This window comes from Neopsephotus bourkii, unplaced genomic scaffold (assembly GCF_033783945.1).
Source record: "Neopsephotus bourkii isolate Nb327-2 ecotype Australia unplaced genomic scaffold, CSIRO-AGI_Nbou_v1 NB_1574, whole genome shotgun sequence".
Taxonomy (NCBI): Eukaryota; Metazoa; Chordata; class Aves; order Psittaciformes; family Psittacidae; genus Neopsephotus; species Neopsephotus bourkii.
The window spans coordinates 3,183,886-3,211,482 of record NW_026902050.1 but is presented as its reverse complement, the minus strand read 5'-3'; the positions used below and the strand labels follow the sequence as shown (position 1 = coordinate 3,211,482).

The following is a 27,597-nucleotide window of genomic DNA, read 5'->3' as shown; positions in this document are numbered from 1 at the left end:
GATGTGAGGAAGAAATTTTTTAAGGTCCCTTCCAACCCATACTAATCTATAATGCTATGACTGAAACAAGAATGACCCAGCACACACACTGCCTCAGGGAACAACTACGAGCCAGGCAGTGTGGCTTTTCATGATTGATTTCCAGCACAAGATCTTGGCTCGCTTACAGCATTGACTACTGAAGGCCCCATTTAGGAGATCAGCCTCACAGCTCCCCACTTTCATTGTCAGCCACACCAAGGCTGACAAGGAGCTTTGTTAATAGAAAAGAAAAACCCATCAGAATACTCAAACCCTGGTATATTTAGTTTACTACAACACAAAAATATTTATATAAAGTACATTATCATTGGACAAGAACTGGCACAGACAGCTATTGCATTTAAATGACAACATGAACCTAATCAAAGGGCTACGGGAAGGATTTTTAATGTAACATACTTCCCCTGTGCCAAGCCCTATATATTTAGGCGATAAACTGATACTTGCTTCTGAATTAAAAAGGTATCAGCAAATCAGAATATAGGAAACAGGCCAGGAAGCAAACCCTTTGGTTTAATCAGCATACATTATAAGGCCAGATAGCACAGCCACTGCTTTTGTCTCAGCACATTCAGCTAAGCCATTCTCAAATTTACCTTCTCCAAAGGCATTCTACAATCTTGAAAAATGAAAGTACTGAATTTTACATCTGTCCAGAATTCTCTTTTGGAAATTCCGAATGTAAACAATGCAGCCAGTAATAACTGTACTCAAGTACAATGCAGTACAGTAATAGCTGTACTCAAGTAAAAGTTCTATGACTCTATGATTTACGGCACCAGGCTCTGATGCGTTTAGACTTAAAGGCATGTGCAAGTGTGTAACACTGTCACCTGATACAGTAACATTTACACTCCCCTCCTGCACTGAAACACCCCTTACCACCAGTGCAGCCAAATCCCTCACCTGAAATATTCTCTGCTGTCGCATTTGCTGCTGTCTCTGTCTCACTGGCTCCGGAGGCAGCTGTACTGAATTCAGGGTTGGATGAGGACTTGCGGTCATTGCACTGTCCAGTACCCCTCCAACCAGTGAATTTGGCTGCAAAGGCTGATGGCTCAATCTGATTGAGGAAAAATATAATGGATTATACTTCATTTACAGACCAAACACAAGTTAGTCTAGGAGTACTCAACTATAAACTGCAACATTAGACTTCCATGGATCTAAAAGACACTACATTTTACAAGATGTATTTCCAAATCTGAATGCTTTGAACAATATTCCGTAACAGAAACTGTACCATGCTATTGCTCAATTACTGATTTACATAATAACATGTTCCTCTAAACAAGAACAGATCCAAGCACTCAATTCTTGCTTTACTAGGGAGAGCAATGACTTTCTACATTTAAAGCAAGAATTCCACATAAGCATTAAAATGTTCTCCAGACTAAAATATCTCATAGTTACATTATCATGAATTTAAAATCAGTCATCACAAGGTGGTCTTTTTACTTTCTAAAATCCTGAAAAAACATACCAAGCAGAAAATACTTTCTTTGGATCTTTTGGGAGTAATTAACATTGACAAAGCAGAAAGACATACACGGAGAGAACACGTTAGCTAGCTTGCAATTTATCTTGCCTGTTTAAAACTCAGAAAAGAGAAGGCAGCTCAGGTTAGCAGCTGTATTCCTAATGCAAGGCACCTGTAGGTTTTCATGCAAGGCTTTCAACCAAAGCTTTCTGTAGGTTTTCATACAAGGTTTTCAAACAAGTCAAGGCCAAACTTTTTAAAGAGGTACAAATACCCCGAATTGAACATACTCTTAAGATATCCAGGCTTGCAAGAACTTAAAATAAGTTAAGGATTACTGCAGAATATACAGTAACACTCACAATTCCAGAAACACTGATTTCATTAAATAACAAGGATTGTGAGAGTATTGCATAGCTACATACCTGATGCTCATATTCTGCTTACAACAAGCAATTGATGAGCAAATCATCCAAGCACACTTGAACTTAGCATCTAAAGGAGACTTTAGTTTTGGGATCAGATTAGAGCTGAAGCAGAAAAAGAAGAGTATCTGTACTTGGTAACATCAGGGGTACTGCAGAATGAATGGCACAGAAGAAGGGAGACAGGACAGAAGCTCTGCTGATAGGCCAGACCACCTTCTGATGACCAACATCTATGTGCTGCTCATAGTGCAGTTCAGTGAACCTGTGACCCACACATGGGGAGAGGGCTGCACTGCACAGCTGCTACTTCACCTACAGCTGGACAGTGCCTACTGAGGCAGACCTTGCAAATTTTAACTGTTCACACACACACACACACCCCACTCTCTTTAATTTGAGCCTGTGGTTTCTGGGAGTCACTCTATTGAACATGTCTATTCAAAATGGAAATTTCTGGTTCAGACCTGTAGTGTCAGTTCAACAATGCCAGACCGTTAGAAAAAACAACAACAAACAACATACTTGATTGAAGATTGCAATTGGAAACTCCAGTTTTCCACTCTGCTTATTCTGTAACACTCCCTTTTACAGATTTTTCCTGCTTCATTTGTCTTCTCTTTCATTACATTTCTTTACCAATAATTTTTTCCTGTTTCTCATAGGCACTGCAACTCAGCTACTTCCAAACTGAAATCAATTTAGTCTATTCAGGCTTAAACAAAATTCATTTATCTATTGCTAGTTAAACTAAGTTGTTCTTACGTTTTCCTGACTACAGACCCTTTGGTAAACCTGCAATAGTTATGGTGTAATACCACACACGTTAGCATAATATGGATACCATATTTGTGTGTGTAATGAAATAGGATCCAACAGCTAATTTTAGATAAATTTTTATGTTCTACACAGGACAATTGGGCTACAACATGTGCCAAGACCAACTTAAAATTAAATGAGGGAAAAAACAAGGGGAAATTGGAGAGAAAGGCCTATTTCCTGCTAATCAGACCAACGTTAACTTCATTTGGATTAATACACTTTATTTTAAATAAAGCTTTAGACCTCAAAAGAAAGTTGCCATTAAAATCCTGCAGTGTTACCAGCTGGGAGAACTGCAGAAGCTCACCGCTGCGAGCCTGCCAAAGGCTGGACATAAGCAGCTGCCTGCTGTTGGATGTATCCGCTGGGCTGCTGCTGCATCTGCCGCAGCCTCTCCATCAGAGTGGGGCTGGAATGCGCTGCTGAGTACGTTCGGGGGTTGTAGCTGGGGGAGAGCACTACACCGCCAGGCTGCTGCTGCTGCAAAGGCATCTGAGTGCTGTACATGGTGTATCCATGAGGCATGCTCTGGAGGGAGACAGACAGGAGAGTGACTTCGCTGTGCCCCTATTTAAATTAGCCTAACTACTAAACAAAGAGACCATCCTGGGCCTTCTCAAAGTACCAAAGCCTTGACAACTGGAGGCAAGTCAGTGAGATGCACTGCTGCACCCACAAACTGACCTGTGGGTCCCTCACTCTGGCTGTACCCCACTTCCGTTTGTGGGTTCAGGCAGCTACAATGTGGTCACACACCGCAGGATGGAACCCACACGGTGCTACCCTTCCCCGAGCGGCACTGAGCAGAAGTGGGGTTCTGCTCCACAGCCCCACCTCTCTCTCCATTTCCCATCCCCAAATGACCTCTATACCAGGTGTATCATATGGCTGCATACAAACGCATGTAGTATGGAGAATAAACAAGTGAAATTCGAAATGCATGCACGTCTACAGGGATATGATATCACTGGCGTCACAGAAACATGGTGGGATGGCTCCTATGACTGGAGTGCTGGAATGGAAGGTTATAGGCTCTTTAGGAAAGACAGGCAGATGGGAAGGGGATGTAGCAATTTATGTCAATGATAGGCTGGAGAGTATGGACCTCTATCTGGGGAGAGGTGATGAGTCAACAGAGAGTTTGGGGGGCAGGGTCAAAGGAAGAACTGTGATGGGGGCATTACTGAGGATGTTTAGTACAGGACTTCTGATTAGGAAGACTATGTGAATGAAGCCCTCTAAGACAGATATGAGCAGCTTCATGCTTGCAGGCCCTTGTCCTCATGGGGGACTTCAACCACTCCAGTATCTATCGGAGGTATCGTACAGTCCAGCACAAGTAACCCAGGAGGTTCCTCGGTTGTGTGGAAAACAACCTCCTCTTGCAAATAATAGAGGAGCTGACAAGGAGAGGTGCTATGCTTGACCTCGTGCTCACTGACAGGGGGGAGCTCGTGGGGAACGTGACACTCCAGAGCAGCCCTGGCTGCAGTGATCACGAGATGGTGGAGTTCAAGATCCTCAGAGCAGTGAGAAGGGCATGCAGCAAGCTCACTGCCCTGGACTTCAAGAGAGCAGACTTTGGCCTCTTCGGGAACCTGCTCAGTAAGGTTCCACAGGATAAAGCCCTAGAGGGCAGGAGTGCTCAAGACTGCTGGTTGATATTCAAGGATCACCTGCTGCAAGTTCAGAAGCATTGCATCTTGACAAGAAGAAAATGGGGCAAGAAGGCCAGGAGGCCTTCATGGATGGATAAGGAGCTGCTGAGAAAGCTCAGAAGAAAAAGGAAGCTTATAGAAGGTGGAAGTGAGGACAGACAGCCTGGAAGAATACAGGGATGTTGCCTGGGAAGCTACGGACCAGGTCAAGAAAGCTAAAGCTCAGTTAGAAATTAGTCTGGCCAGGGATGTCAGAGATAACAGGAAGGGATTCTGTAGGTATGTTGCTAACGAAAGACAGACTAGGAATAATGTGGGCCCTCTCCAGAAGCTATTGGGAGAACTGGCTACCCTGGATTTGGCGAAGGCTGAGGTTCTCAATGACTTCTTTGCCTCAGTCTTCCCTGGCAAGTGCTCTGACCATGCCATTCAAGTCTTGGAAGGCAAATACAGGGACTAGGAGAATGAAGACCTTAGACCCACTGTAGGAGAGGATCAGGTTTAAGATCGTCTTAGGAAACTGAATGTGCACAAGTCCATGGGTCCTGATGAAATCCATCTGTGGGTCCTGAGGAAACTGGCGAATGAAGTTGCAAAGCCTCTATCCATCATATTTGAAAAATCATGGCACTCAGGTGAAGTTCCCAATGACTGGAAAAAGGGAAATATAACCCCATTTTCAAGAAGGGGAAAATGGAATACCCAGGAAAACTACAGCCCAGTCAGCCTCACCCCTGTGCCAGGCACGATCATGGAGCAGATTCTCCTGGAAACCATGGGAGGGCACATGAAAAACAATGAGGTGGCTGGTGACAGCTAACATGGCTTTACTAGGGGCAAATCCTGCCTGACCAATTTGGTGGCCTTCTATGATGGGGCTACGAAACTGATGGACAGGGGTAGCACAGCTGACACCATCTACCTGGACTTGTGCAAAGCGTTTGACACTGTCCCACATGACATCCTTGTCTCTAAATTAGAGAGACATCAATTTGATGGATAGACCACCCGGTGGATAAAGAACTGGCTGGATGGCTGCACGCAAAGAGTTGTGGTCAATGGCTCAATGTTGGGCTGGAAACCAGTAATGAGTACGGTGCCATGGTTTCGTGTGAGATGTCCCTGCCCATGGCAGGCAGGTTTGCATTAGATGATATTAAGGTCCTTTCCACCCCAAACCATTCTACTATTCTATGACTGTGACATAATAAAGAATTACTGGTATCACTATCTCACAAATAACTTGCCATATATAAGGCCTAATGCTGAAATACGCTTGCCTTTACCAGCAACAACATTAGGAAAACTGGCAAGTCACTACATTAAAAGTATTGACAGAGATCACAAGCATCCTAGCAGGAGGCCTCCTAGCAGAAGGCCTCATCATTACTCTAGACCACATGCAAGAGGCATGTCCCAGGCATAGAAGAGCATGCTGGGAGGTAAAGGAGCTTAGTTTAAAAGTGTTTTCATGCAGATATGCCATGGGAGTAATGCAGTACCTGAGCGTGCTGTAACCCTGGGTACTGTGAAAGCTGAGACGGGGGTCGAACTTGTGGAGAGAAAATAGCAGCTTGGTCCATTGGCTGACCCTGAAAGACACATCATGCATCAGATACAGCATCCACACCCCAGACAAGTCCAGCTCTGGGTGCAAACCCCACCAAGTTGTGTCCTAAAGAGTCATGGAGAGGCTTGACGATTTCCTTCAAGAGAGCACCACTGCTCACTACAAAACTCCTGAACTGTATTTACTCATAGGGAGATGGAAGAATTGACTTTTGCTTGATGTCTGACACTACCGTAACACTGCAGCAGTGAAGAAACAGCCATTTACAGAACAGGCACTCTTTAAAATGGGGCTTTGCAAAGGACTAGGAAAAACATATTCTAGCTGTCTTGAAGACAGTATATTAAATCATACAGGAAGCTCAGAGTGAATGCTAAACCCTGTTATAGCACAGCTGCTATCTTTCTCGGGGTACCCGATTACTAGCCTTCTCCCAGACGAAGCAAGAAAAATGCCGATTTGCAAATTTGACCATACCAGTATGATCAATGGGCAATGCACGCATCTCCAGCTCCCAACGAGTACAGCCTGGAAACAAACTTGTAAGCAACATACAGGCTCATTTGTTCATTTCAGATAGCCAAAATATTTATGTGTACCTAATGAAAATCATTTGAAGATTTCATCTTTAACTGCATTTGTGTGTTTTGAAGCACCAGAAAAGAGAGGGGGGGAAAAAAAAAGGTAATAATTACAGACTTAATTTCAGGACCAAGATTTTAAAAAACTAGTGAATGAAAAATTGGCAAGGATACAAGCAAGTCCATGTATCTTCTGTGAAATTGTGATGCTGCACAGCTGCACCTCATGATTTCAAAATCCATTCTACTCAAAAAAGCTCAGTGGCAGACATGAGCTGGAAGCAGCAATGCTCCTTCCTGCTGGTAGCTTCCCAGTTCACCACAGAAACAGCCAAAAAATCCAAGTCCTCTAACAAAGCCTCTACTATTTTAATCAGGACATCCTTACAGAGATCTAAACCCAAGAGATATGACCTGCTGTGACCAGGGCTGGATTAACCACCCGGTGTTTTGGTTAGAGAGCAGACAAAAGAGGTCAAGATGCAAAACCAGGAGCAAAGCTGCCATAGGGTGCCACAGGGTTGTCACACACTCATTCTTCATACCTACCTTTATTTTAAAAACAAACAAAAAGAAGACTGACCTAGCTAGGTTCTCGGACCCCCACTACAGGGGTCCCTAAGGTGCAGACAAGAGAGCAGAGAGCTCTGATACTACAAGCTATATTAAGGAAGCATAAGCACACAACAGATTTGTTTTAAAAACAAGCCAATTCTCGTAGAAAATTCTAAAAAAACAAATTCGGGACTACAGGAGGTGTGAACAGAGTAACATCCATCAGTCCTGAAAAAAGTTTATCTGGAAAAATATCTGCAAAATCAGATGGGAAACTCTCAAAACAGCAAGCTGATGGGTGGAAAACTGGAACACTGAACAGAATGTACATCTTGCAGATGGGATGCACATAAAACAGATGACAGCAAGCACAGGGGAAGGTACTCAAGTATATCAGATTAATTTTTTTTTTAAACAGAGGCAAAGGAAGAAAAATAAACAAAAAAAGAACAATAATTTCTCAGAGCAAATTGAAGATGAAACTTTTTCATGAGGTGCCAAACACAGCATAGACAAAGATGTAACTTGAAGTCACCCAAAGGTGAAATCTGGTAAAACCATGACTGATTTCTAAAATAATGTGTGCCTTAAACTTTTCCCCAGAGAAATACAAATCGCCCTGTGTGCTCTGCAGAAGCTGGTCTGCAAAGTGCTGCTCCATGCACTGTTCTTTGGTTCTCTCAGCAACAGGTACCCTGGTGTGCCCAGGAGCAAAATTTGTTTGCTTATACCCACACAGTGGGAACAGTGTCCCTCCAAAGTCAGAGGAAGTTACAACAGTGGAAATCAGATTAGTCCTTCATTCTATAGGAAAATACTGAAGAAGCAGCTGCACGATCCTCACGACACACAGTGGGCAGGAAGCCACAGGCGAGTGTCACCAGCCATCTCTTCTCCACTATGTAAAGCACGGGCAGAGCAGCAGAGCCAGTGGGGTGCGAGGCTCAAGAGCAGCACACCCCGACTGAAGGCACCACTGCCCAGGCCAGACAAGCACACGCACACCACCACATGTGAAATGTAAGCAGAAAGCTGCTCATCAGATAGGGGACAGATCAATTTATTCCATGGTCACAAATGGCCACTGAGCATGCTCCTGTGTTGTGGGAGCTCTGCATTCCTGAGCAGCAGCAGCAGCAGATATTGCTAAATTCAAAGGGACTTCTCCCTCCAGGCATAATTTAATAACGTGTTAACTACACATGCAGGCCAATTGCTGCAAGCCAGAACTGTGCATACGTGTCACACAAAAACTAAACAGAAAAAAAAAACAACAACAAAACAAACAGAAAAGGAGACAAAACCCAAACATGTTTTATTCAATGCCAATGCAATGTTACAGTAATAGCCACTGTTCTTTGTTCCACTCGCATCCTAAATTGAAGCAAAACTTACTTCTTGTTAAAGTATGTGACTACCGTGTATCTGGAAGGAATTTTGTTTTCTGCGTGGTGCTGGGACTGGCAAAGGCAATAGAAGCAGACATGGCACTGACTTTGACCAAAATCTGACCACATCTCACTTCAGAAGTAGATAGTGGAACACTAACAGTTATTTAGGTAAGATGATGATGATGGATTTGAGAGATCTCACTGTGTATTTGCTGCATATCTAAGTGTGCCTAATTAACTGCAAATATGGTGAGCTATACCCTGTTCTGACATGCTACCAGTAATAACAGGAATAATTGCACACACACAAAATACGAACTCTGGGGTAAGCAGCAAAGCCTTTTTAAAAACACTGCTTTGTCTTTCCAATTAGTGCTTTTAACAACATTGTGGTTTCCCTAAAAAAGGATGAAAGTCCTGCAAACTAACTTTGAAACAGGTTTTCTAATCAGTATCTACAAAGCTTTCCAACACAGGTTTCAGGGATTAAACTTCATGGCATCGTTGGTTTTCCCCAGAAATGACTGAATTCTATGAAATCTAATAATTTAACAGGTGCTAACTGTTACTTGTTTTGGAGATGAGGGCAAGACGACCACACCAGCCATGCTTAGATGAACATGGCATCAGATAGATCTTGCAGCTATTTCCAATCTTTCACAGGGAGAAACACAACAGAAGAGGAAAAAAAATTAGCAATGATGCAGTTATTGGAAATATTTATAAGAAAAAAATATTCTGTGTGTGCAAGTGTATTATTCACAGCCTTCCACATGCAGGCACCGCATTACCTAGGTGAGAGGAGTGCCAAAGCGTATCATTCGTACCAAAAGCAAAGTGTGCAGCCTGTGTGTTGAAATGCACGCATGTCTGTGCAAAAGAAAAAATAAGGAGAAGTTCACGGTCTCAAGGCAGTTACCATTATGTTGTCAAAGCCATCCTGAAGGGATACAGCAGTGCTACAGACATCCTAAAGAAAAGGACAGGCGAGAAAATAGCAAACAATACAAAGAATATGTACAGTTAGGCTTGGTCTGTTAGTGGAGCAGTACAGCACCTTTACAGAGTTCACCTGTATGTACTCAAAATGCTGTTTAGGACTGGCATTTAGGAATGCCAACAAGGTTCTTTTAGGTGGTTTTTATGCTCAATACCTTTATTAAATTTATGAACAGAAACTCTAAATGTAGAAGGACTCCTCATCCACAGGAGCCTATTAATAGCGCTATACACAATACTCAGCATTTTTTTTAACAAGTCCTAGTTCTTAAAGATCTGGCACCACAGCTATTTATTTTCAAGAGCACAGCAAGTGCAGCACAGCACTGAGGAGCAGAATCCTTCTGCACTGGTTTTGCAGAACTGTCCAGGCCCTTGCTAGTGACTTCAAGCTGAGTAGGTAATTTCATTCTGCAGGGGCAGAAACATAAAAACCTTCCTTATTTAAGCTCCACCTAACAACATACAGCAAACAGTAGCAATGCTTACAAATCATCTTGTTCCTAAATTTTCAACTATGACCTCCAGGCTCTTCACTGCTATAGCTTTTCCTACTCTAAATCCAGGGCCACAGGAAGAACTATCGCAAGCTCCCCAGGGATGCGTTTCTGACCTAAAGCACCATGCACGCATCCCTCTGAGGCAGCCCCCACTGCAGGGAGCATGCAGAGCCCTGGGCCACTGGGACGTCGGAGGGGTTCTCTCATGTCAGCATTGCCAGCACAGGCTTCAACAACAAAGAAAGCAAACAGGCCAGCCTGGTGGAATGTTCATTCATTTCACTACAGTGATAGTTTTCACATATCAGGTTGAATGAATCTTCCCAAACATCCAATAAGGCAAAATGTTAGAAGCAGAGAGAAAATGGTGTGTCCACCTGTCTCCAGCAGACCACAACAGACAACTATGCCACTATGTGGAAGTAACTGGGAAACAAAGTTGGGGTTTGGATAGCTCTGGTTTGACTTCGTTTACATTGTTTAACTTGTAGCTGTTTTATGGCTGAAATAAAAACACAGCTGATACAGAACCGTTGACTGATGAACATCCAGCACATGTCACACCTCAGGTGAAACAGGCATCTGAACCTATACTGTTGAATTTTAGTGCAACTTTTAATTTTTTTCTGTTACATTCTAACAGTTTGATCCAAATTTTATGAAAAAAATCATCACAGAAACCTTATTAATCTTATTTAGGCATGGATGCATGTCTTCATGGTAAGTTTATTCTCCCTACTGACAACCTGTCTATGCCACGCTTCAGAGCAGAAATTAACTGGTGTTCTTAACACTTCAGATACTATTCCCATTTTAAACCAAAAGGGAAATGCAACATCCTTTTTCCTCTAAACATCATAATGTTAAACAACAGCACTTCTTAAATGTGAAAATGATGTGTTATTTTAGATCTTCAGTTACTACTTTTTGATTCCCTAGCCATAGGTAGTGATCATCATTTGTTTACTCAAGGCTGTCATTGAAACCTGTATTCTATCATAGTAATTGAAAGCTAGTTGGACCTAACAGTAAAATAGTGAGATATTGCCTAATGGAAAAATACCACAGGGTTTCTATTAAATAAGAAGCAATGGCTCACCACAAAGCCCAGTAGCCTAACATGTAGGGTACCTAATCCTGAGTACCTCGTAGGGCCCACAAGACACTAATGAGTGATCAAATATCCACTGTACCACTGATATGACAAAACACACATCTGGAGCTTGGAGGGGGGAGGGTTCTTTGAAATGAGAAAATCCTGGTTTCACAATTATGAACAGTCCTCTATAAAACTGCTATAGCCCATCAGCAATTTAAGCACCACAGAGGGCTTTGCAGAGAGACTGAAAGAGGGGTGAGAAGGATAAGGAAAGAGCTGGAACAAAACAGAGACAGTATGGGAGAAATTATAAGAAGACTTGCTGAAAATTTTTACTATTTTGAAGTTAAACAGAGTTTGAAGACAAGATAGTGTAAGAGCGATATAATATACACTCAGTGAGGGTAAGAATGCGTACAGAAGGACTTTAAAATAAAGAAGAAAAGTTACTGGTTTTACCACCAACTACTGTACACATACTGCTGTTTATCTGGGATCCAAAACCAATTTTCTGTTCTTACACCATCTGTTCTAAAGCAGCCTATCTGCAGCAATGCTCTGAAAATTCGTTGAGGCTCTGACGGGTGTTGCACAACAGCCGTGTGTGGTTTGGCACACAGCAGCTGTACTCTGTAAAAACGTTAGAAGAAATACCAGCTATTTCTAGAGAACACAAGAGTGTCTGTGTGCACACGTGTACGGACACAGCTCCTGATGGACTTCCTGGGTTTTTAATTGTGAGGAGCATTGCTGGGCCCCTGCTGCTTATGCATAGCTTGGTTGTACACAGCACCATGCAATTCCACTAGGAAGGCCTCTGCAACACAACAGGGAACAAGAATACCATCAAGTAGCAGAAGAAAACCTGATGTTACGAAACACAGGAAAAATAGAACAGACTAAGAGACCAAAGGGCAGATGAAGTTTCAAAGCAAATGGCCCTGGTTAAGCAATATTTGGGGAATTATTCTAATTGTCAATACCACTGGCTCCCTGCTCTGTAAGCCTATGCAGAGCAAGCAGCCCCGATGGAAGGCAGAAACACTGTGTTGTTCTTCAGAGTTAGGTGTTTGGACAAACCTGTTGGAGAGACCGTGACTGTGCTTGCTGCCTGAGGAGCCGCTGCTGCTGCTGCTCTTGCTGCAGGAGTTTCATCTGGAGCAACTGCTGCTGAGGCGTGATTGCATGGATAGAGGGGGGCTGCATCATGGTGCCAGAGCGCCGCTGCAGCATGTTCGACAGGGCTTGCTTCGTATTAGTTGGAACAAAGGAGCCTGTCGGATCCAGCCTGGAACCACCTAAAACCACCCAAAACATAAATGCGTTCTCTGCCTTCCGTGAGAGTGTTGTTGGTACAGATCACTGCTAATTCATCAGCTCCTATTTGGTTAGCTCTACAATAAAGATGATAAACTTATCCCTGTAAAGGCAGACAGTGAACTAGATTAAACCAGATTACTGGCCTGAAAAATGAAACAAGCAAAATAACTTTGAAGACTGTCACTTGTAAATGAGAGAGAAAAGTGAAAAGGCTGTTGCATGTTCTATGTCACATAAAATGTGTGCTTACTACTGATGAACGGAAGTTGCATGTCAGATCAAAAGCACGATATGAGCAGCTTATGTCACGCCAATTTTATAATGAGATGGCAGTAATTTATGCACTCTATGCTATTTGATAAAAATCATGTATCTATGTCAGACTTATGAAGGTGATTTTGTGTGTTTGTTTTCAATATCATCATCTCCTTAAACTTTTTAGACACAGTCTGGTATATTCTGAAGACTTTTACACACTTAAAATACAAATCTAGTTGTACTGGGAGCTTCAGAAAAAAATAGTTAACATTTATAATTGGAACCAAACTTCTAAAATTCTCCTGAAAACTATCGGACAAGGACACCATTGGACCTCTCAGAACATCATAAACTGCTGCCCCCTAGAGAAAGTAAAATACCTATGTTAAACTGTATGCATATTAACTGTAAGAAACAAAACAATCCTACAAAAAAATTACGCACATATCACAAGCACAAATGTTGAAAAAAATGTGAGCCCGTGGATTTATTTATTCCATACAGTAGATGCCAAATTAGCCCCCATAGTTCCTGACATGAATCAAAGAAGAAATAACCCCCAAAGGTTATTCTTTCTTTTTAATCATCCCTCTCCTATTTGACTCCTTACTGAACTTCTACCAGCTTTCTTATACTATCACCACAGTGGGTCACTTTTGCTTATCTAGCAAAAAAGTTTAATAGCTTAATTGAGATAGACCTACAACTGATAACAGAAAGCCCTAAAAAAATAAAAGGGCTAACTAAAGAATGAAATAAATGGCCTCAGCAGACACAGCCGACTTCAGGGAAAGTCAGAGACAAAATGTGATTATAAGAAGCCAACTTCTGCCACATACACCAAGCCACACGTTTGTGAATACAAAGTTTACCCATACCTGGTGGGAGGGGCTGGTTCTGCACAAAGAAGCCCGGCTGCTGTGGCTGGCCCATGATACTGTAACCCCACAAGGCAGCCTGCGGAGGATGCATCACTTGAGAGGAGACTGGGGAATAGGTGGGAGGCACTCTGTATAAGTTGTTCTGGGGATATTCCTTAAAATATACAGCAAAAGTGAATGTTACTGACATTCATACCTTACTAACTCATAAATAATGCCAATTTTCCTACTAAATTATTAAAGGACAGAGACAGTTCCCATTGTCATTTGCAATGATGTAAAAACCAGATTAAGTCTCAGGCTGCCCACAGGTAATTAACATGAACAACTTCATGCACACACCATCCATTTTTACCTTATTAGCAAGTATTTTCTGTAGGCTATAATCAGGTATACCACAAGGACTTCTTACTATATCAGCATAGAAATTACAAGAACTGAAACATCAAAAAGGTCAGAAAATGATCTTAAAATTATAGCTACTGAAAATGCAACGTGTAGGCAAACCAGCTGGATGCTGACAGAACACTATCACATCTACAGCATGTATAAATGCTGGCAGCACCGTGAAGATGTAATTGCACAGAATGCTGCTTCTGGAAACGCACATTATTATTTGGGTGGTGCCAGGGATGTTTTTCAAACCTTTGCTCTAATGATTCTTCAGCTTAGGAACCCACACCTCAAAACCCAATAAAAACTAAAACAGAAAGTATCTCAGAAATCAGAACAAACTGCAGAGTAAACCAGTTTATCTGTGTGAAAGAACCTCTTTCAAATCAGCTTATGTTTGAATGGGACCAGGGTTTAAACTAACATGTTTGTTCTCAATGTAATTTGAACAGGAGGAATTTTAGAAATGGATACGAACAGTAACAGCTGTACTTTACACCAAATGAAAGCATACACAGAACCTAAATAATATTTAGTAAGATCCAGTCTAGCATATTTTACACAGCACGTAATGTCCTAAACATATTACACTTCTACCCTAAGCTATATTTGATAGGAATCCACCCTCCTCTTGACCATTTCATTTGTTCCCTTTATCGCGACTCTCTGCTCTCGGTGCAGAGTAATTTTTGAAGGCAGCTAGGACAGCACAATGCAGCATCACATGCTTCAGTGAGATATTCAAGTTTTGTATGGGGCACCAACAACTTACATCAGCCCTTGAGCTTGACTTTGACTTTCGCTTCCTGCTCTTTGCCTTCTTCTCGTCATCCATGGCATGTTTTCCCTGATCAGAGAACTCTCCTGACTTTCTTTCTGGTTCCTGAGACACAGGTGTGGTGGGCTCTTCCTCCTCCTCCTCCTCTGGAGGAAGGGGTAAGGGCTCGAGGTAGTAACTCCGTGGCTTGGGTTTGTTGTGCATGTGGTACAGGAGGAGATGCTGCTGCTCCTCATATTTGATCACTTTCCTGTCGACACGAACTGTACCAAACCATGCCCAGGAGAGAGGAGCAGGATTTTTGTGACCTTCAAATAAATCCCAAGGGGACACCTTTTGTTTTGTTGAAACCTGAAGACCCTGTTTCAGAATAAAAGTGAAGTTCATATTTTAAGAAAGCTGAACACTAGAGCAGATGCTTTCTGTATCATTTGAGTCAGAAAAATCCAGTAAGGATTTTTTTCCTCCACAAAATGTACCAAACACATACGGGTGGGATTTTAACCTCTATCCAAGCCTGCCACTATAGTACCATTTGCTTATAGCTATGCTAAAAATCTCAAATTCTGTTATCATATTTTGAATGAGAAGTCAATTCTCTATCAAAAAATACTACTTTGAGAATATCCTCACTAAAGTTTACATAGTCAAATAAGGGAAGAAAGCCTAAGCGTCATATCACCAAAAAACACCTACCCAGTCTGCAGAATAAAAAACTCTATCCTAAGCTCTATTCTTCTCTTGTAAATAAATTCACTTTAAAAGTTATGCATCCCTTTGTATTCCAAATAAATCCAAAACAACTAATACACTTTCTTTCCCCCCCCTCTGTCGTTTGTAAGCAGGATCAATCACCCTCCATCTCCCTCCCAGCAGGTCAAAATGTTCCCTGGTCAAATGAGCTCTCAAAGGTAGGACTGTGCTTGAAAAACAAATACTTTTTTTAAGAGCTACTGCTCTTCAACTCCAAGTCAAATGTCATTTCCTTTTAGGAAAATTCTGTGAAGTTCGCGTTATGAGTGAAGACCCTGTATCGTAGAACTGAGCAAGCTTATGTAAACACTCATCCCGTTAGCAGTTGCAAATTGACTGCGTACTCTGAAGATATAACAAGGGTGGGCATGCAGCAAATGTAATGACTGAAGTTTAAACAAATCAGAAAGTAAAAGGTTATCCAAACTCTTGAATTTGTACAAGTGACATAGAACTGTTTCCAATAAAGATGCACATCATCTATCTAAAGCTCCAAGACTCTGCAGTGAGTTGTCCGGGAGAGTGGGATGATGGGATGATTCCAGTTCTGCTGCAGGGGTGGTGATGCTGGTGCATGGTCCCAGTCACACGAGGATGCTCAAACCCTTTTGGCTGCGGTGTAACAACTCTTCACGTGCCTCTAAATCCACCCCGGTTTCACTCTGAGGATTTTCACATGGATCATGGTAACAAAAACTGTGCAACAATATTTGGAACAGAAATGTATTTGATTCTAAAAACAGTCTGTCATTTGCAACTTTTTTTAAAGGTACTATCCAACAGGCCAGGTTTTCCTCTTTTGGCACCAATCTCATGGAATGCCTGCCTGTTTTTTTAAAAGAGACTGCATCGCTGTGGCTGAAGGTTTAGTAATGACTGAGAGTGCACCAGAAGCTGAATTAAAGCAGAAGTGCAATGCTTTCATGTTACTGCATATAGACACATGTACTGTCCAAGTTGTACCTGTTTGCTTGAATTTCCTACACTTCAAAAAGCATGGAAAACCTGAGATGAAAGCAAACATTTACTCTTGCCTGTTTCTTATCAATGGAGTCAAATCCTGCAATTTTGTTCCCCTTGGTGTCTATCAAGGATCCCATTGGCTCACAAGTGATAATATCACATGTCTGCTTCGGCAAAGGGAGCAGCTGGCGAACCTTGTCAATGCTTTCCGACCGCTTGTCTCCCAGCTCTTTCTAGAGAACAAATAAATCCATCAATCAAACAAGGAGCAGGGGAGAGAGACACACTACACTGCTTTCACTATTAGAAAGTGTCCAGTTTCTGGATGAGTCATTTCCTTGTACTTCTGGTAAATTTAAACAAGTGGCCTTACAAGGGTTTGTTGGGTTTTTTTTGCTGGGTTTTGGGTTTTTTGTAGAATTGAAGTTATCTTTTTATCTCTTGTTTATACAGAACATAGAAAATGTGTAACACAAATTTAGTGCCTCAAACATGAATAAAAGTAACTAAGCATCTTGCAGGGTCCCCAATTTCAATTTAATATGAAGAAAACACTGAAAATCTGTCTTCCCACCCCCACATTCCTGTATTCTTATTTTCTTCTTTTTTCCAATGTTATCACTTAGGTCTGTTTCAACCTCTCCTCCTTTTACAAGAGGCCTTCCCACACACTAGAAGCAAAGGGACTAAAACACAGGTACAATGCAACTCGAAAGAAATGCTTAAAACAACAAGGCATAACACTTACTTTTAATTTTTTCACTAAATTCATGTAAGCCCTTTTGTTTTCCTCAGGCCCTCCTTGGGAAGCGTTCGACAAGTCTGAGGCAAGTGTCCCGTTGATGAGGACACCCAGCATATCGAGCACGGTTGTGAACAGTTCACTAGGAGTAAAGACAAGTATTACCCTGAAAACTACTGATTGCCAAGAGATCCAGGGACAGATACAGCAAAGGCCACAAGTGCAGCCCTTCAGAGAAGCTGGGTTTTTCAGTGCTTTCTGCACAGACCCACACCTCAGCTTGCATGCATAAGCCCCAGCATATACATGCAGGTGGACTGTCAACACATACAACAGAGCTACAAACAACACAAACTCCTAACAGACAGTCATTGGGAATGGCAGGCTCCAACTTCGGGAACCACTCAGGTGTGTTCTTGTTAAGGAAGAGTGTAAATAGTGGCTCCAGTGCTTTCCAAAACAGAGGTACTTCCCCAAACAAGACCAGCACTGCACACAGAAATTGCACTCAATCAGTAGTAGGGTAATAGTCAGAAAAACACAACAATAACATACATGCCACCTAAACTTAAAAGCACTAAGGACATGAATTAGCTTGTTTAAATAGTGCAGACATACTTGTTGGTCTGCAAATCAACAGTTCCTGAAGTGATTATCTGAAGGAGCAGAAGTGCCCAGTCCGTGGTCCACTGGGTACTCCTCTGCACAGTGTCAAACATGCCACCTACCTGCAAAATAACACAGCACATAGCAAGGTTCTGCATGTATCTCATAGAGTCAAGCTTCCCTTATCAAATGGGTTACTTATGAATAAAACTTCCTTCCAGTCCTACAAGTTCTTGTGTGCTGAATGCCATCTTGAAGTGCTGACTTTAAATAACATTTCCTACCCACCCCATGTTCCCAGCAAAAAGCTTATCCTAAGGAGCTATAGGAAAGCAAAATATTACACTTCTCTTTCAGTTTTGTATCTCCAATTTCATGTTTGATGCAACAAATTTAAGTCAGTGAAAAATTTCTCAGAATTGAAACAGTGTCAAATTAAAACCTTCTAGTTATCACTTTCTCACACCCAAAAATTAAACAATAATGTCCAATGCAAAGAGAAAACAGATCTGAAGAACAATATAGTACTAATTGAAAATGAAAACTGCTAAAAAATGTATTTTACCCTATGAACAATTTTTCACTATTGCTACCAGCGTAGCGTGATACTGTAAAACATGCCTTGGATCTGAGAAGGAGCCATTTTGCTCTTTAAGTGCAGCCACAGTGATCCCAAAGCTTGTCACAGCTGGCCGAAGTCCCCTTGAGCTGAACCAGGAGCAGTGCAAAGGCTATGGTTACCCCTCTAGTTGCACAGCTGCATCTAAGCAGCTTACAAACTGACACAAAGAGAACAACACTGCAGTGTTAGTCCTACCTTGGTGCTCCCTTATTTGGCCTCCGCAATCCTACTGCACTGTGCTAAACAAGCTGTGGTGGCCCTGAACTCTGGTACACAGGTTTCAAGAGATGTGGGACCCTAGAGAACTCAATGGAAACTTTCTAAGTTAATACGTGTATCCAAATAACAGCAACTGAAATTGCACATGGAAGTTAAATAGCCAAATGTTACATTCCCTGGGAGCTCTGAAAGTCTCAACTATATTGACTGCCCAGTTCCATAAAATCCTTGCTTGTTACATGGGGATAAAACATCAGTGGGCAGCAGCCTGGAACATCCACAAAAAGATTATACACTTCTGAGGTTCCAGGAACACTGAAAGGATGAAAGCACCACAAAAATAAAGGCACAAATAAGATATAGGGTGCCATTCCCATTCATTTTATATGATTAATGTCCAAACATTACGGTCAGGAGGCATTAGATGAAACAAGAGAGACAGAACAGAGACAACCACGAATGGAGCAGAGACATCCTTGTGACAGGGCAGAGGGGCCCTTGCTGTCCCTGGCCAATCCCACCCTGACCCAGGAGCACCAAGCCAGGAGCTTGAGCCCATCCCCATGGCCCCTCCTGGCCATGCCAGCACTGCATGTGACCCTGGCTGCCCTCACTGGGCCTGATCCTGAGCCTGCACAGTGGGCTGATGTTGTTGTGTGGCCTCAGCACATCCCCATCCCAGTAGAGGTGCCTGATGCCCAGGCTGGGAGCTGCAGGACTCAGCTGCAAGCTCTCAGGAAGCCCTGGCCTATGCAACAGCCTGGCACAGTACTTCCCACTCCTTCCCACCTGCTCCAGAGTAGCTGTTACATCTTTGTATAACATCAGGATAACCACAGAAGTTTTTCTTACCAAATTAAGACGAAGTTGTAAGGCTTCGTGCATTATTTGCCTAGCTTTAACGTCATCGTGGTACCGTTCTTCCCTCCAGTTGCTAAGGATCTAAAAAAAAGCATTTGATTAAGGTTGTTTTCTTCCTGTAAAGGAATGTTTTTCCATTATTTGTGACCATTATCTGTAAGGAATCATAAAAGATTATTAACCTTTTTATCCTCATGCCTATTTAAGGCTTAGAGCAGATTAAGCTCACTAGTAGAGGGGAAATGTAAAGAGTCGATACTATGCTATCAGTTGTGTTAGTTATGCTTTGATTAAAAATATTGTTTCAAACAACCTGTTCAACTGTTCACCACAGGTAAGTAAATAGAGCTCTTGCACTGGGTGCAGTTTCTCAATGGGATCTGGTGGGATCTCTTAAGAGAAAGGACCAGAGTCTTAGGGACCAGCTGCATTTCAGGGCAGAACCCATACAATAAAAGAAAGCCCAAGTGGCAATGACAGCAGGGGGAAAAATAAACCTCAAAAAATTAACTGCTCGTACTGCCTCTCAGCTCAGGTCCAGGCTGTGACATAGCTCCAGCCTGGACCTGAGCTGAGAGGTAATATGAGAAAATAATGGCCCTACAGCTATCGATTTTCATTGTCACAGTAATTCACAGAAACCGAAGACAGAGGAAAGAAAACATGCACCCACTATACTGGGCACTGTATACATTCCTTTTAAAGACTGTCTTCAGGAGCTATTGTAGGCTACAGCATGAATTACATGAGAGCAGGAAGTTCAGAGCAGAATCAGCAGAAGTTTTGAGGAAGCATAAGTGATCCAAAGAAAAAGCTGTAAGCAATGGGCCAGTCTGGGACTAGCAATGTCGTTTTTTTAAAATACAAAGAACTCTTAATCTGTACCAGCTAGAGAAGATGAAGGATTTTCCTAAGCAACAAAAATTTCAAACTTATAAAACCTTTTTATGATCAGCTAGAGACTGAGAACACTGTTCCTTTCAGGACAAACATCAGTTACTGTTTTTCCTGGAAACAACTGAACTCAGACTCAAGTTCATTATATTTCTCTGTAACAATTTTAGAAAAATAGATGTATTCACCCTCTAAAAGGAACAAACACCTCCCCATTCTTCCTTCCTTGGACTGCTCCTTTTGGCACAGCATTGCATTGTAATTTTCCTGGGTTTACACATCGTATACCCGCAAAAATGATGACACTGAAACATCTCACAAAGGGTGCTCATGATCATGTGCTTGTTTTACCTGATTAACTTGATTCTGCAGTGATGTTAGAAGCCCTTCCCGTTGCTCATCCTGTCCCTTAAGGCAAGTAAGTACCAATGAAAGGAAAGGTTGCTGACTCAAGAGAGACATGCTTTAAGAGAGGCAAACACAGAAGTCAATTAGTAAAGTTATTTTGATACTTCCCATCCTTGCTCCCTTCCTTGTTTTGTCTACTTTTTTCCTTGAATTGGCACTGTCTGCATCTAAAGTCTGTTTCTGGTTTAGTAAATTAAAGCCTTGCCAGGTGAATTAAAAGACCATGTACATAAGCAGGCACAGCACCAGCAGGGTAAATGCACATATTATGCACATCATTACTGAGAAGCCACCTAGCTTAGGGCATGGAATGACCAAGAATCGCACAGACACTTGAAGGCCTGACTCAGAATCAGTCCATGTTATTTTAAAACTACTTTAATTAACTGGGGATACAATTTTAGTGGAGATTAGGCAGCTAAAGTTTCTAACCCATGTTAGTGGTCTGATGTGAATCCCAAGCAAGTTTCCCATGCAAGCACTGATTAGTGACAGCTGCCTACCTAAACTGCACTAAAATTCTATCACAGGCTTAATGTAGTTAAACCAAGATGCGGCTTTAGCTCGTTGTAGGAGCTATGCCATACCAATGCAAGGATGTTCAATATTTTATAGTTCTTTTAGATTAACGTGCAGCCATTATAACAAAGTTAAGACAAACTGAAAGAAACACACAAATATTAATTTGAAAGTACATGTGAAGCAGAGGAGAAGTTTAAAATGTCGGCAAAGGGATTTGAGTAACAGCTCACGCAATGATTTTTGCAGTTTTAGGTATATAAGGTCCTTGAAAATTCCATGCATCCATAAACACAATATAAATACAATATAAATACATATGCACACATACACATTTGTATTGATTACAAGTATTCATTTCAACAGTTATTTTCATTTGGAATTTAACTTGACTTCAACAATTTACGTGACAATTAGTATAAAGGAATGGCAAAATCCCAAGGTCCAATAAAAGGTGAAAAATAGGAAGTCTGCATTTTCAGAAAGTCATGTTAAAGAGCAATTTTTCAGATTTTAAGAGCAACATGGTAGGAACACCTCTTTATTTTCTCACTAATTTCCATAAGAAAAAATTATGGTTTGCAAGACAGTTATTATTGCAACTGCTATCCCTACTACAGAAAGCAGAGTATGAAAAAAGAGTTCTTATATAGGCGTCCTGGTTTCAGCTGGAACAGAGTTAATTTCCTTCCTAGTAGCTGGGGCAGTGCTGTGTCTGAGAACAATGCTGATAACACAGCAACGTTTTAGTTGTTGCTAAGTAGCACTTACCCCGATCAAGGACATTTTAGTCTCTCATGCTCCGCCAGCAAGAAGGGGCACAAGAAGCCGGGAGGAGCCAGGACAAACTAACCGAAGGGTTATTTCATACCACAGCACATCATGCCCAGTATATAAACTGGGGGGAGTTACCCAGAAGGGACCAGTCACTGCTTGGGTCAAGCTGGGTATCAGCTGCAGGTGGTGAGCAATAGTGCTGTGCATCACTTGTGTTTCTGAATTTTCATTTCTCTTTTCTTCTTTCTGTTTTTCCCTATTATTATTATCATAGAATCATAGAACAGTTAGGGTTGGAAAGGACCTTAAGATCATCTAGTTCCAACCCCCCTGCCATGGGCAGGGACACCTCACACTAAACCATGTCACTCAAGCCTCTGTCCAACCAGTATTGTGTTTTGGGGTTTTTTCTATTATCACTATATTTTACTTTATTTCAACTACTAAACTATTGTTATCTCAACTTGCACATTTTACATTCTTTCAATTCTCCCCATCTTGCCCAGGGAGCTGTGGGAGGAAGAGGGTTAGTGAGCAAGCAGTACTTAGTTACCAGCGTGATATTTAGTTACCAGGTGGGTTTAAACCATGACAATATGTAATATAAGATTTCATACTTTCCCATAGTATTACTGTTTTTTTTCACTCACAAAGTAATGAAGTTTGTTTTCAATCAAGAAGTGGTTTGTTTTCTTGAACAACTGTATTTTGGAAGAGTTTCACAAGAAGGATAGTTGGTGTTTGAAGCTTAGAGACCTTGTGTGTAGTATTGAACGTAATTTCTACCATAACTCTAAGGAAGTATAAAAATTATAGGCACTGTGGAAGAATATCTGACTAAAAGAAAATCAATAACCACTAAGTCATTAAAATTCTCATGTGCTTTGAAAGTTAAGAAATGAGCTTAAGCTTTATTTGCAACAGGAGTTAGATGACATTTTATGACAATTATAGGATCTTAATGGCAAGAAAAATAGCCTACTGACATGGAAAGGAAGAGACAACAAGCGCTCTAACTATTATCTTAGATATCTAACTTTTCCAATGATATTTCTTCAAACTAAATGAAACCTGAACCCTGTTTGGGGTTAACTTTTTGCTCCATAAAAGTGAAGCAATGAGGTTTGGTGAAGCCAAATCCAGCCTTCAGTATACCCCTCCTTCAGAATTACCTTTCAACTCTGCATGTAAGTATTTTCCAAGGTCGTACCTTTTTTGTTTCTGTCTGTCTCTCTCTTTCTTAGAAGATGACCCCAAATGCTGACCTTTCTCCAGCTCCTCTCCCGCAGCTTTCAAGACCCTACCTTGAACTGAGGTAGGCAGTTTTGCAATCAAGGGAGCCACTAGCCACACTCCTCGCCGTTCAGAGGAACTAGAAGTAGAATAAACTTACTTCAGCCAAAATATCCATGTACTTTTGCAAAAAGTTATTAGCTGTTACAAGACTGAACTGCTTTAATGAAACAGTTGAAACAATGCATCTGGAGTAACTAGTGTGGACTGAGCAGTCACTATTTCTGGTTTCCAGAAAGTTCAAGAATATCAACTACATTTACTGTTAAACAAAAGCAAACAGAAGTAACCTTCAGGTAACTCATTTCTGTAGATTCCTTTTTCAAGTGCAAAAAAAGTCTAGGCAATCTACACATAATTAAGCATCATGTTGGCTAAAATAATTAAAAAGGTGCTACAAAAAAATACCTTAGGAATGTCTTTTTACCATTCTGTCTTGTATTACTTGTGTCAGCATTTCCAACAGAGTTTGGATTGAAGAGGCCTATACCAGAGTTAGAAGAGTTATTGTTTAGATCAGCGGATTGCTGAAACACCTCTATTGTCGCCTTTGCAATATTATCCAACAAGCTGTTCATTTCAGCCACAGACCCAGAACCCTACAGTAAAACATAAGTAAACTAGCACATTCATGGTATGTTTGCTCATGGACTACGTTAAAATTTAACATACTTTTTCACATTAGATATTTAGATAAGAAAGTTTGAAAACAAATACTCACAGGCTCCTTCATGCACTGTTTGATCATTAGCTGGAGCTCCAACCAAGACTGCCGGAGAGTCCACTGATCTAAGTTCTGGGTAAGAATTAACATTACAAATACAAATGTCAACACTTCAGGTCTGAAGAAAAAAAATAAATCTCATAATAATCATGGTACATGCAAAACCTCATAAATAAACCTTATAAACTGGTCATCACAATCACTACTCTTTAATAGTCTAATGACATGTAAAATATCATGTAAAAATACCTATTAAAGAATGTACATTAACTTCTACATCTTTGCAACTAATATCATTACTCAATATTTATGACCACACAACTTTTCTCAATAAAAAACTTGCTCTCTGCAAAATCTGAGTTTAGTTAAGTGTGAATACAGAAAATGTAATTCGCTCTTTCATTAGTAATTACATTAATCCACAGCACCGCCACCCTAGTGGACATGCCTGCATTTAGCACAATTGCCAATCTGATTCTCCACAGGTCTATTCCAAGAAAATCCAAGACAAAGTACTTGGTCTTTATAGTTGAAGAGATTAAGTGTCCCTAGTGCAGCTGAATTTGAAGAAATGACCAGTTTAAGGACTGCCCAGGAAGGCATCTGAGCCTTTTTTGTGGAGCAGGAGTGCCTTTCACCACAGTACTGTTACAGACGCCTACTGAGACCACATGCATCTCAATGTAGGCAACCCTAAAAGCAGCTCCCTTTTCAGTGGCTTCCTAATGACTGACAATGGGGAACAGCAACAATGAGCATGCTACATGCTTGTCTCTTTCATAACTGTGGAATCAGGCATAATGAGACACCAGAAGTCACACTATAAAATGTTTCCCACAGCCAGTGGGAATCCTGAGCATGTGCAATCTTTAAAGAATAATCTAATACTTGGTTGCATCAGAAACTGCAAATCAGTGTCAGTTGGTGGTGCTGGTGAATGACAGGTTAAGAGCCAGTGCATCACAGGTAGTTTTTCTTCCTTTTCCCCATTGCATTACCTGAAGTATGCACTTGATATGCTGCCTCTGAGGGTTGTCACCCTCAGTGCATTCTTTAATACCATGAGGATAACAGATAAGTTGAAGCAGTTTCTGAGCTTGTTTGTTTGAAAGAACAGGATCCAAAATAAGATCTTTGTCTGTGCACAACCTCTCAGGTTCTTTTAAACAGTGCTCTCCAACCCATTCCTGTAAGTAATCAAATAACAAGTCCGCAAGATAGTTTCAAGACAATATTAACTTTTGGAAAGCTAAACAGAAAAGTGATTTTTCCATATGCAAAACTTGAATTGAATTACGGCTCATGCAACATGTGAGATTATAAATGTCTTCTGTCATTCAGTACCTCCTGAAAGTATAAGATTAACATTTTTTTCCCAAAATTAATTTATTCCGTAGTCTAAAAGCAACTTTGCAATAAAGCAAATGCTAATGCAAAAGCACGTGAGCAGTCAGCTAATGGTGCGGTCCTATTGTCTGCTCAAAGCTTTCAAGATTCAGGCAGGAAAAAACCCTAGTTTTTTTTAGAGTTCTCATAGAGTGCAGGAAGATGCTAATTTCTTCCCCACCCCAGTAACATACTACTCCATATATAAATTTTCCAAATGAGGAAACCCCAACAGAACCCAAATACTGAAATACTTCAACATTCATTTTGCACCCAAATATATTATACACTTTTCAAATAAAATAGCATTGTTTCTCCAAATGAAGACAGATGAGTACTTTTAGAGATTACCTGCTGGCAAATTGTTCTTAGTACATATCTAGCATACTCGCTTAAACTAGCAGTTTCCAAGGAAACAGCTTTTCCACATGCTTTCAAAGTGTGAGAAGAGCCCCAGACTTCATCCTCATTGAGTTCATCTAACAAGCCTCTCATATGGAAGTCTTCACTCTTCAAGGAGCTGACATTGTTGCTGCCAATTTCAGCATCACCTGCGCAGCAGAAGCACAGAAGCAAGGGGTGAACTTCTGCCCATGCCCTCACAGACCGCTTACCTGCCAGGGGAAGTATATGGAGGCACAGGCCAGCTGAGGGGTAAAGCAGGAGTGAGGCAGCTACAGTAGAGGGGCAGCACTAATGGACTCTGAAAATCACCATGGCCAAAGTATTCTCCACTCGCTTTATTTTGCATACCATCTTTGTAATGGATATTTCAGAAGTAGAAAAAGGTTTATATGAATCAAACACAAGTAAAGCCACTACATGCTCAACAAGAAAAGCTTTGTGAGTGTATGATATTGCTTTAGCAGATAAGGACGTGTTGGGTTACTCACTTTTCTCAGATGTCTCTCAAGTCTTACTTTGATTTATTATCACTCTACAGATCAAGAGACAAGCTTGATCAGTGGTCACTTAGCCCACTTTCCTATGAACTTCTTGACAAGAGAGACTGATCTTCCTGGGAATGGAGGAGGACAGAGCATGCTGAGGGAGCCTGGCCAACACTGGTGAGCCCCTCCTCCCTGTAAGGCACTGGTACAGTGGTACAATCACCATCTACCGGAAACCAACAGGGATGACTAGAGACAAGGAAAAACACTTCAGACACAGTGAAAAAAAATAATAAAAAAACCACAAACAAAAAAACCCCACCCCAAAACCAGAACTGTAGCAGTGCCTGGTTTACATGTTTATGGGCCTGGAACCTTGGGCAAGGAAAAAGATGCAACTACAGCATGTAGTAGTGGGGAAAACAACACAAACCACTCCACATAATCATGCCCCAGAGCCTGTGAGGCTATCCAGCAGCCTGCATGAAGAGTGGGTTAACATAGCCTAATATTTTAAACCAGCAGAAAGTTGCATGCATCTTAACTGAAGCACCACATATAATAGTCATCCCTTAGAAAACACCTCAGATCAACAACTAACATGACATGACAAGGCTAAATGGCTTGCTTCAGTCACTTGCACACACACAGAGCAGCACAAGGAATTGGCTCCTTACAGAGAGGGGAAAGACTGAACAGTGTTGTCACTCATGAGGCTGAGTAGAAAGTATTTTTCCAATAGCAGAAAAGCAGAACATATCTTGAGAGGTGACAGTTATAATCTCTGTTCCTGCAAATTCAGAAACCTCCACTGGGCCCATATCACTGACCCAATGACTGGTACATCAGGCACAACAAGCCCCAAAGGACCCAAAGGTCAGGACAAGCTCATTGCAAAGAGCATGGGAAACAAGCTGATGGGAGCCTGTGCCCAACACACGTGAACAGAGAGCAGCAGCAAACAGCCTGTCCACCCCTTCCATTCAGCATCTTTTGAGCTTGTGAGCACAAACATATCAAGCCCAAATCTGTACCCTTGAAGGACAAGAGGGAAGAACCTGGCAGACAAATAATACATTTACAAATATAACATTTTGGGTACACAAGAAGATGTGCTGCAGTATAGGCACAAATAAACTGTGCGCCTGAACCTTCCTTCATACCACCCTGCAGCAGACACTATCCAAA

General features: G+C 41.5%; 1 protein-coding gene across 18 annotated transcripts in view; it reads right to left on the bottom strand.

Annotated features, from left to right (window-relative positions):
* The window catches only part of MED12L (mediator complex subunit 12L), a 151,611-nt gene that overhangs the window by 4,801 nt on the left and 119,213 nt on the right, over positions 1–27,597 (bottom strand). For 5 of the 18 annotated variants that reach the window (XM_061371538.1, XM_061371542.1, XM_061371539.1 and 2 more), the window contains exons 26-40: positions 25,871–26,070; positions 25,132–25,320; positions 24,131–24,205; positions 23,818–24,008; positions 23,327–23,488; positions 20,764–20,875; positions 19,510–19,599; positions 17,829–17,938; positions 17,217–17,352; positions 16,540–16,701; positions 14,747–15,112; positions 13,579–13,735; positions 5,930–6,019; positions 3,077–3,297; positions 949–1,105 (exon numbers count right to left, since the gene is read on the bottom strand). In XM_061371538.1, coding sequence (XP_061227522.1) covers positions 949–1,105; positions 3,077–3,297; positions 5,930–6,019; positions 13,579–13,735; positions 14,747–15,112; positions 16,540–16,701; positions 17,217–17,352; positions 17,829–17,938; positions 19,510–19,599; positions 20,764–20,875; positions 23,327–23,488; positions 23,818–24,008; positions 24,131–24,205; positions 25,132–25,320; positions 25,871–26,070 — 2,418 coding nt within the window. Of the gene's footprint in view, positions 1–948; positions 1,106–3,050; positions 3,298–5,929; positions 6,020–9,443; positions 9,495–12,202; positions 12,421–13,578; positions 13,736–14,746; positions 15,113–16,539; positions 16,702–17,216; positions 17,353–17,828; positions 17,939–19,509; positions 19,600–20,763; positions 20,876–23,326; positions 23,489–23,817; positions 24,009–24,130; positions 24,206–25,131; positions 25,321–25,870; positions 26,071–27,597 lie in introns of those variants that run through there. The other 13 variants (XR_009728206.1, XM_061371536.1, XM_061371532.1 and 10 more) reach the window with 7 other exon arrangements.